Below are 10,841 nucleotides of genomic sequence, written 5' to 3'. Positions count from 1 at the left end.
CATGATAATCAAGATTGTTAGTTTTTTAAGACCAAGAAAAGAACAAGCAAGACCAAAGTTGAGAAATTATTTTTAGTCTGATACTAGGAGAAACTCCCAAGATTGGACCAAGACTGGGTTTTTAAAAGTACAGCCCTGCTGGATTAGGTTAAATGAAAAGATACAGTAAATAAATAGCAGCTATTAAAATAATTTAATTTTTAAACACCAGTCATCCAAGTTTCCATAGTAGTACATCGCCACCCTAAGATGAACATAATAAATATTTCATAATACTGGGGGGCCTGGGTAGCTCACCTGGTAGAGTGTGTGCCCTGCGTACAGAGGCTCAGTCCTCGCCGCAGCTGCTGCATGTTCAATTCCGACTTGCGGCCCTTTACTGCATGTCATTCACCCTCTCTCTTCCCTTTCATGTCTAAGCTGTCCTAACAAATAAAGGCCTAAAATGCCCCAAAACATGTTTGATATACTATATTCATCTGAAGAACTACAGAACTGAGGATCTAGGAAGAAAAAAAAACAACAACCCCACACCTGCACACAAGAAACAAACTCTCAAACTATTACACACACACACTCACACAAACATCTGCAGAATGCACAAACATGAACATACTTTTCCCTTCTGATTCATATATATAATATTGTATATTATATATTGTCTCCATGGAAAGACGTCTCTTGGCAGGTTTCCCCACAAGAACCCTGGTTTAACACATCTCTGGATGTCACACACATTAAGTAACATTTGTCCAATGAGCAGTGAACTCTTAAAGCTTAAGTCACTTGAACATTTATAAAATAAAATAAATACTAATATTGACTCATACTGTATTTAGTGTTTTCAGTGAAAAACATATTGTGCACTCATAAACAGCACAGCTTTGCGTAAATGCCATGCTATAGGCTCAAGTAATTGGACCGTGATTATCTTCTTCTTGGTTGTGTGCTTGGTTAGAACGACTGGGCTTAAGATATGGCTGCAGCTGAGCTATCATGCTGTGGACACACCGAGCCTTTCTTTCCATGATATCCTCCAGCTTGATGACATATTCCCTAAATGCCTGTTAAGATAGGGAGACAGACAGTGAAAAAAGACAAAAGTGTGTATTCAATTTAAAATGTAGTTTACATAAAGCAAGGTGCTAAAAAAAGTGGTTTGATTTATGCTGACCATATCAGGTTGTTGGCACAGAAGCGTCCCCTCTTTACGACATAAAGCTTCCATCTCTTCAAGCTGCTCCCAATGGGCCTGGACAATACACCATCTTAAATTGGATTGGATTATAAAAAAGATAGAAATGTTTTATTCAAACTAATAACCTCTAGGTTGTGATTTCTCTATTACTCCAAAATACACAGCACATTTTCTAAATCTGTCACCAAAGAGGTCTGTAAGATTTCTGTATGTCTGTAGGATTATCATCAACTAGATTTCAATATCACCTAAACATAGGTATTATCAATATTAGTTGTAGTAATACTAGCTGTGCCCCGTTATAATGCGCACTTGCCTGTGTAAACAAAATGGTGACATTACTGGTACTTACTGGCCATGATCCAAGTCTTTCAGCTTAGACAGATGGATTATGGGTCTTATTTGCTGATTGCTGGTGCTCTCTTGAGTATTTGATTCTATAGGATCGTTTGGTTGGAGTGAGATGTTTGAGTTGCTGAAATGGTTTAGATGTACTGTGTGACGCTGCTTTTGTACTGTGTTTAACTGGCCCAAGACACTTTCTGACTGTGTTGATGAAATGGAAAAAGCAAGTTTGTTATGCATATTGTGTGCATATTCTGGTGGCATTTGGGTGGCACCATTTGTTGTTAGTTTGTGTGAACTGGGTGAACCAGTGTTCCCACACTGATGGACAGAGGATGAGATGGACTGCTTGACAGAAGTCTGCACAGAAGCACATGCAGAGGGATTAAGTGGGGATCCAGGCGTTCTGCTGCCCAGGACTTTAATAGCTGGCGTAGTTTGGGGTTTCTGATTGTTCTCTTCGTCCTGGAGAGAGACCAGCATAACCTCAGCGATAGGAGGCTTCATCATACCTGGACAATATTAATAAAAAGAAATCACAGTCATCACAAACCAGTTCTTAAGCACTAGTTATTACACACACAAACACGCACAGAACTCACACTTACCTATTCCAAAATGGTATGTGGCACAGCACATGTCTTTTCTTCGCTCAGTGTGATTTGTAGTTTTTATGATGTCAGGGGTGGGAGGGCAGTGGGTGTTTGCTTGTGGCAGCTCCAAAAGAGACAGGCGCAATTCTACATCTTCGTCTGCTAAAACTTTCCCTGCCATCTCCGCACATGTGAGACACTCTTTTTCTATTTCCCTTCTGTCATCGTGTGCTCTTTCATTCTCAAGCAGACAGGGTGAGGTGTTGTTCTGTTCCCCTTTGAGGAACGAGGCTGTGGCGACCTGTTGGTCCACTTGAAGCAAGGAGATGCTGAGGGGGTCCATGATGTAGCTGAGAGAATCTGCAGTCTCTTCTTGAGGTAAAACAGACATTTTGGCTTTGACCTTTGGATGGTTGTGTATCATAGTGTAAGCTGGACTTTTAGATATGTTAAGGGACTCAGCTGGTATTTTACATCCATTCTTTGTGATGGGAGTAGTGACAGGTAGTGTGGCCGATTGAGCATTTGTCATTTCCGTTCTATTGGCATGAGCAGAAAACCAAGGTTGCTTCTCTCTACAGCTGCTTGATGGCACTCCCTGTTGAGCATTTTGCAATAGTAGAGGCAGAATGTTTGAGGTGCATCTGGTATGTTTTAACTTAAGGGAAAGATCACTGAATTTATTAGGGGTTAGGAGTGCATTCTGTCCACAGGCCGGGGAGAGGGGTCGTTCTGCTGGAGCTCGTTGATGGGATGACTCAACAGGAGGGTGGTTAAAGAGGCTGTTGCTGTCAATAGCGCTGTGGGCGGACAGTAAACCATAGCTGTCAGCTCCTTCTCGCTCCTCAGTACTCCACACCCCATCAGCTGGGACATCTGAGGCATCTAGTCCTTCCTTACCCACTTCTCTCCTCTCTTCTGAGTCACAGTTGTAAGACACTAAGGCCTCTACATCAGCTGGCACTGCACCTGTCATCCTGTCTGCCTGCTCTGTCTCTGTTGTTGCCACCCAAGCCCACCTCCTGTCTTCTCCTTCCTCCATCCCAGCTGGCCTCCACTCTTCCCTCCTTACTCTTCCCTGTCCTTCTCCGGTTGCCTTCAGTGACCTCCTCTTTTCAGGTTTATCCCTGTCTTGTCCAAATCTTGCCTCTGTTCCCTCCCTAGATACCCTCCAACCTTCACCACAGCTATCTGAGTCACCACAACCAACTTCATCCTTATTTTTATTGCAGCTTGGAGAGGTTTCAGTTTGTAAGCAAATCTCTCCACTGGGGAAGAAAGACGACTGTCCTCTGTTACCATCTGTCCTAACCTCAACCCTGGCTCGGTATGCATCTAAAACCTCTTCCAAACCATGATACATAAGGGAAGAGTGTTGGAGAGAAGAACAGAAAGATGGAGAGACAGAAGAAGAGAGAGAGGCTTGATTAGAGGAAGACGTACATGTAGAGGGTGAGAAGAGATGGACAGATGAAGAAACTGATGAGGGCATAAACTGCTGCAGCTGCTGGTGATACTGTCTCAGATGCCTCTCCCTCTCCGTATCCCTTTCATCAACCTTTTGTAATTCTCTTTCCTTTAGCCTTTCTACTTCACTGCATGTGACTCTACTGCTTTCCACTTCCACTTGTCTTCTCTGTTCTATCCATCTTTTTTCCTCATTTCCTCCCCCTTTTAAAGTGCTTTGCTGGTTCTCTTTTTCTCTGTGGTAGAATCCAGATTCCCTCTGTACCTTCCACAAGTGAAGCTGCTCATCTGTTGCTTGTCCCAAGACCAGCCCTGCCACAGCGTTTTGGTCACTAACTGAGTGGCCTACACTGTCTGTTACTCCATACCTTTCTCTTCTTCTACCTTCCCTGCCATTTGCTCTCTCCCTCCTCTCCCTCTTATCACCCATTCCCAGCAAACCTCTAACTGGTGTAATGTGTTCAAGTCCAATCCCCTTTCTTGCTCTTGCACTTGTTTCCTCTCCCCGTCTGCTGTTTTTGGGTGTGGAGCAGAAAATTGCGCCCCCCATGGCCAATCTCGTGGAAGGCATGGTGGGGCCAAAATCCTCTCTTTGTCTCCCTAACTTTGGCTTTTTAGGGGGACTTTTCCCTCGGGTGCCAACATTGTTGCCTCTGCCGCTGCTGCTGCTGTTGTTGTTGCTGCTGTTGCTGTTGGACAGGTTTCGTTTGGGGGAGGGTATTGTCTTCCCCCTTCTTCCTCCTTTTAGTCCTCCCTGTCCCCTCAACTCTTTAACCCTATAAAAAAATCAAGATGTAATTTCTCAGATAGCAGTCACTAGTCATTGCCTCTACAGTCCCTAACACTACTTTTAAATAGAATAAAAAGGACTGGAAGTGATCAACACTGGGAGCAAGATGAAAAAAGAAAACTTTATATTTAAAGTCACTATGCTATTTAAGTTTCCCCAAGACACAATTTGAAGTAGGATAAATTAAAACCATTAGGACTTTAATTTATATATATTTTTTTAATTCCCTTATCCTAATATCCCATATGACATATTCCACACTTATTGTAAACACACACTTACCGGTCGGCGTATCTCAGTGTATTTAGTGTGTGTTCAGTTGCAAAGTGACCAGGTGAAATGTTGGCAATCATGCATGTCATTGAGTCACCAACAAATGAGTCTTTCAAAACCTAGAAAGGGAACAATGATATTTATACACACTTGTATCACTAACACAACAGAACCACTGAAAATCAGCAAGTTTCAAAAGTCTTACTACCTGGGTAAGTTTGCTTTGTCTGAAAGGTGTGTGCGACTGCTCTTGATCAAGTGACCGGATACATTCTTTAAGCTAAGAAAAAAAATCATTTACAAATGAGAAAATATGTCAAATCCCACCATACCTTCATAAATGTCTTTGACTTTATGTGTGATCTCTGAGTGTGCGTGCCTGTGAGTGTGCATGTGCGTATGTGTGTATGTGTGTGTGTGTGTGTGTGTGTGTGTGTGTGTGTGTGTGTGTGTGTGTGTGTGTGTGTGTGTAGTTTACAGCTAGCAGGCTCTGGTTGATCTCAGCTCCCTCCATGCGACTCTGCCTGTCTGGTTCTTTGGTATCTGATGCCCTCTCACTTCCTGCCAGGTCCACAAACCACATTCTACAGGCACACGCACACACACACACACACACACACACACACACACACACACACACACACACACACACACACACACACACACACACCTTTCTTAGTTCAGCCATTTCACACCAATACTACTGGGCTTATTTGATATACTATGCTATAACCCTAGTAGTGCTTTAAGGAGAAAGTGAAAGAGAAAAAAAGTGTGTGCACTCTTATAAGCCTACAATATAATAAAACACATGTTGCCACTCACCTTCCAGCAATCTGCTGGTTTGTATCTCTTAGCTGAATCTGAAGCAAGGCATGGGAACGAGAGGAGAGTGAATTCACTCCACTCATCCCTTGTGTGCGCTCCTCTGTACCCTGTGAAATCACCTTTGTAAGGGCAAGAAAGAATGCAGGAGGGAGACAAGGAAGAGATAAATGGAGATCTCAAAATATGTTCAAAGAGATTGTAATAGTCACTACAAACAGGAAATCATAGAATTTTTTGTTTGTTTGTAATATTTCAAGTTGTTAAGGTACTCAAGAGTCTGCTGGTGCATCTGTAAGGATGTAAGCACGACCTGACGTGCTAGATAGATATTTACTGTTGCATTTCACTGAATACTTAAGCACCTAAAAGTACTATTGAGGTTTCTTGTGACAACAAAAATAGACTTATAGAAAGAAGCTAGATATTACAGGACATTATTTAATTCTATCATGGTACAAAGTCATATGGGGAAAAAAAATTTGTAAAAAGTTTAAATGCAAATAAAAGTTAAAAGAATGGAGATTTTTCAGTTGTCTTCCGTGAATTTGGTAAGCAAGATTGCTCATAATTTAAACAGTCAACAATTATATTTTTCTTTTTTAAATGGTAGATCTTTGATTTTGAAAACATATTAATGGGTTGTAAAAGTTGGAGTGCTAATCAGAACACCATGCAGGTCTTGACTAGCACAGCATGGACATTAGGCAATTCTTAAAGAAAGGGGCGAACCTCCAACAGTGAGCTGACTGAGTCCACTCTGACATCACGCAGCCCAACAATGTGAACCACCTTCTGTCCATCTTCCCTGGCAAACAACCTAATGGCGGAAGAAAGAAAAGGAGAGAGCTTAAGAGGGAGAAGAAATCAAGAAATAAGAAAATTAAGGTTTATCACAAGTCCAAGTATTAGGCAGTAGGTAGAGGTTCACTTTGATGATGATGTTACCAAAAAAATATTTTCTTTCATAATTATCTGGGTTTTTTTTTTACCATTTGCTATCTGGTCATCTTTTATCTTTTTTTCAAGAGCAACTCCAACTCAAAGATTCTTAAGCTCTTTATACACAACTATACACAACAAAACACACACGCACGCACACACACACGCACGCACACACGCACGCACGCACACACACACACACACACACACACACACACACACACACACACACACACACACACACACACACACCTTTCTCTGTGGTCCAACAGGTCATACAGCTGACCACAGTAGATTTCAAAGAAACTGACATACACCAGCAAGGGTAAGCGCATGTGTGTGGAGGAGAGGTGAGCAAAAATGTCCCGAACTGCCAGTGCATACAACCCTGGTCTGACAGGAGAACCCAACATGGTGTGAGTCTTCCCTGCACCTGTCTGGCCATATGCAAAGCAGGTGGCCTTGCCTCTATGGACAAACACACAACGCACATAAAGATAGTTAGGGACCACAGATTCATAGAAACACAGAGGCAAAACTACCTACAAGCATGTACCTACAAGCCCCATGACTCATTTGGACTTTATGGCATTTGGATAGAAAGGATGGTTGGAGTGATAACATACACACCTCCATAAATACCACTACATCAATGCTAACTTACCCATTGAGCATGTGCTGCACCAGAGGATATGCTGTTCTTCGATACACCTCTTCGTTGGAGCTATCCTCCCCAAACACATGGTCAAAGTAGAACCTGTGCTGCAGTGAAAAAAGAGCAAGGGGCAAGGCATTAAATAAACACACAGCATAATGATCTGACAAGGTGACCTTAAAGTAAAAATACACCCTATACATAATTCCAGTAGTTAATCATGAAATACTTTATTTAACAACATCACAGTTTGATGATAATGTGTGTTTATTTGGAGACACTGCCATCTTTAGTTGTACCTACAGTATTGATACACGACAAAACATGAAAGTACTCAAAACATTAACTTGTCAATGTCTCCTCTCTGGACATAATATCTACCTGTAGTATGTACTGTGTGAGATCCACTGCCTCTTTGTTTTCATGGACAATCACACACTCTCCACCCGGAGTTGTCACAACATCTGACGCTCCTTCCCTGCACTCTGTGCGTGTCAGAGGTCTTTTCCTCACACACACACTGATCCGCTGCCCCGCTGGTCGCCTGCAACACACACACACACACACACACACACACACACAATCGAAATCAGGATGATCACGTGCAAAGGAAACAATGCTCATATGCAAACTTAATACAAACGTTATAATTTAAAGAGACAAAATCACAAAAAGCAAGTGTTATAGCAATTTTGATTCTTTATATTACTTTTGAATGTCTTTCATGTTCAATAAATGTATTTACTGTAACATACTGTAGCTGTCTGCATGTGCATGTGCAAGTAGGGAGTAACCACTGACACTCACTTTTTGTTTGGAGCAGGAGGGGAACTCAGTGGTAGTCCGTAGTTGTAGCCAGCTGTTCTCTTTGATTTATAAACAGGCGTTGGCTTAGCCTTGTGTTCAGTAGCGCCGTTACTATCTTTCTGGCCAACTGGTTTGCTGATAAACCTATCTGTCCTAAAATCTGATGCTGCTGTTGCAGGCCCGGGTTTTGGTTTGTGAAATGATACACACTTTGGTGATAATCTGGTGTGAGAGTTGTACATGGCATTTCCTCCCATTGTGTTTGCTTCTGTGTGATGATCAAATTGATGACTATGGACATCCAGCCTGTGGTTGTTCTTTTCTTTGCAGGCACATACCACAGCACTTTCAGTGTCAAGCTGCACAGGTATGGCTGATCCTTTGCCCTGGCCTGGCACATTCTTTCTATTATGACTTGTGTAGACATGAACAGTGCCTTCTGGTCGAGAAGATAGCTTCAGATGATGATCAATGGTTTCAGAACTGAAATCAAGCCGTCTGCGAACACATGATGGTTTGGAAAAACTTGTTGCATTTAGTTTACTCACAGCAGCACCCTTCTCATCCTCATCGTCATATATATCTTCATCAGGATCTCCACAACCATCATAAGTAAAGCTACTATCTGCTACAGTGTAGCCTACAGCATCACCACCATTAGAATCATCATCATTACTATCTTCATATTCAAGGTCAAGAGTTTTGACCATTTGGACCAGGTGGAAGAGTCGAGTCCTGTCCTCCATAGAGCGGATTCCCAGGACGGCATAGTCCTCTATGGTCAGCGCTGAAAGGTGTGCTGCACGATGAACACCCACTGAGGTAAACCTGAAAGACAGGAAACAGAGGGAGACAGATGGTCAGAGGAGGAGGGGACAGGGCAAGTGTAAGTTTGGATGTAATGTGAGTGAGCTTACCTGGCATAGTGACGCTGTAGCCCAACTGTCGTCAGACACTCATACAGGCTGAGTGACATTTCCTCCCCTTCCTTTCTTCTCCCTTTACTTTTTACTTCACTTCACCTACCCTGGGAGATGACATTTTAGTCTTTCCATCAGTTTGTCACACATAGCAAAGGCGTGCAAGAAATGACTTTACAATTAGAGTAATTGTATGACAACAGGCTGAATATAAACAGGGAAATAACTCAAAACCACTACAAACTTAAATCGCCATTACACAAGCTACCTACTGCAGTCACACTGCTTGTTCCAAGACAGCGTGCCCTTGCTGTTTTCTCTCCCTCAGTGATTCCTGTCAGAGACTGATGGCCAATGGTCTAGTCGGTCACTGCGTCATTACTATCACCCTGCAAAGTTGTGGTGTCAAGCAAAGCACACGGCACTGGTATGATGTTGAAATTTGATACTTGTTCAGGATGGAGCCAGGGCAGCACAGTGCAGTCATTTTACACGTCTGTATCGTAGCAAAAATGATAAATATAGAAGACTGAGGCATGCAACTGTTGCTTCTTTGACTTCTACAGTAGATTGGCTGGCAGCTGCAATAGTTTTGCCATATGGCACATGAGTGAGACCCTCTTTATATGCATGCATAAGGTGAGAGTGCTGTTTATTACTGTGTTTATGAAACAGTATACAATGCTTCAAATCATCCCCCTCCTAGAGGGCTATATTTCCTCCAGGCTGCGCCATAGTCCCTATAGTGAACATGTGTTGGGATTTGAGTGTCAGTATAACTGCAAATTGAATTAGGCTACATGAAGACAACCTGCAGTGCAGTTTAAATTATATTTATGGCCAGCTCATCCACAGAGCATAAAGTAAAGGGGAAGTAGCTGTTGACTCTTGTCCATTGCAGGGATGGTCTATTGTTGGAATAAACCCACAACAACAAAACAAAAAAGTGAAATAAAATAAAAATAAAAAATAAACACACAACTTAAAATAAAGGAAAGTTGTTGTGGTTTTTAAATTATTGCCAAATCAAGAGAAAGCATCACACATTATACATTATAAAGGGGTGCTTGTGCTTCGCAAATTATTTTTATGTATGAAATGACTAACTATAAAGCTATAAAGTTTCTCCAAACGGTACAACAATAAAAACAAAACGTACCTGTATCACTCCAGACTTTTTAGCAACAAGGCAATAGGTGGACACGACATCTGAACGAGTAAACCGACCTGACGAAATGCATAAATTTTTCACAAAGTTGCCTGCTTACCTGCTTGAGTAGTATCCCTATTTCCGTACACAAAGTAGGTCTCCATAGCTACGAAAACGGGCGATTTCTTTTCCCGCTGTGGGTGAGCGCAACTCATGTCCAGGCCTGATTGGCATACCCATATTAGGGTACGAAATTGTATCTGATTTTAATGCAGAACTTCAAAAAGGACAGCCGGTCAAATTACGTTCAATTCATCATGAACGAGAGATAATTCCTCAGAGGGCTTAATGCCCACCAACAAACCTGCTAAGACAAAAGCCTTCTCAGACTAATCCATTAGGACATTTTCCCCACTGGCTTTACAACATAGCCTTCCCTATGGAGAGCTGAGAAATGGACTACTGATTGAGAAGTAAAATGCTGGGTTAATTAATGATAAAACACATGGATTATTATTGATATTGACTTATTTTGCAAAATATATAAATAATATATAAAGTGAGCGTGCGGTTATAGACAACACCGCTGGCAATTTGGTTTGCCTCCTGAAAAATGACAGAAAGAAAAATCGTCATTCGTTATTCATTCAATTCATTATTACAATTGTATTTAAGATGTATTTACCCTCATATGTCCCAAGTATCTGCAATTATTTACAGTAGGCTAACTGTATACATATGGCCTATATATACAGGCCTACCTCAACAGCGAATACACACATGCATACTTTGTGTATACCTGGCAGTGGCACACCCTCTGCAATTTAGATCTAATTTAAGTCATAAAGGGGAAGGACAACATGGACATGGAATGTC

The 10,841-nt window shown here is 41.9% G+C and overlaps 1 protein-coding gene across 1 annotated transcript; it reads right to left on the bottom strand.

The window, feature by feature from the left end:
* Positions 1-174: 174 nt before the first annotated feature.
* LOC144518273 (uncharacterized) lies at positions 175-10,802 on the bottom strand. Its single transcript, XM_078250814.1, has 16 exons — positions 9,975-10,802; positions 9,088-9,204; positions 8,813-8,922; positions 7,896-8,723; positions 7,470-7,632; positions 7,098-7,195; positions 6,686-6,901; positions 6,224-6,311; positions 5,492-5,613; positions 5,145-5,250; positions 4,875-4,946; positions 4,676-4,785; positions 2,152-4,379; positions 1,551-2,055; positions 1,175-1,268; positions 175-1,064 (listed from the first exon to the last, which is right to left on the bottom strand). Exons 3-16 carry the CDS (start codon positions 8,869-8,871, stop codon positions 909-911), a joined length of 4,845 nt encoding a protein of 1,614 aa, XP_078106940.1. The 5' UTR covers positions 8,872-8,922; positions 9,088-9,204; positions 9,975-10,802; the 3' UTR covers positions 175-908.
* Positions 10,803-10,841: the final 39 nt, after the last annotated feature.

The sequence above is a fragment of the Sander vitreus genome, chromosome 5, assembly GCF_031162955.1.
Source record: "Sander vitreus isolate 19-12246 chromosome 5, sanVit1, whole genome shotgun sequence".
NCBI lineage: Eukaryota > Metazoa > Chordata > Actinopteri > Perciformes > Percidae > Sander > Sander vitreus.
The sequence above is the reverse complement of the archived record's forward strand: the minus strand, read 5'-3'. Positions and strand labels throughout refer to the sequence as shown.

What these genes read in the sequence shown, in the direction of transcription:
- LOC144518273 (XM_078250814.1), bottom strand. Translation starts at nt 8,871, where the DNA reads ATGTCACTCAGCCTGTATGAGTGTCTGACGACAGTTGGGCTACAGCGT. An exon ending in GTGCAGCACATGCTCAATGG is followed by an intron (nt 6,902 to 7,097) that starts GTAAGTTAGCAT and finishes GTTTGTCCATAG; the next exon opens with AGGCAAGGCCACCTGCTTTG. An exon ending in ACACTGAGATACGCCGACCG is followed by an intron (nt 4,380 to 4,675) that starts GTAAGTGTGTGT and finishes ATTTTTTTATAG; the next exon opens with GGTTAAAGAGTTGAGGGGAC.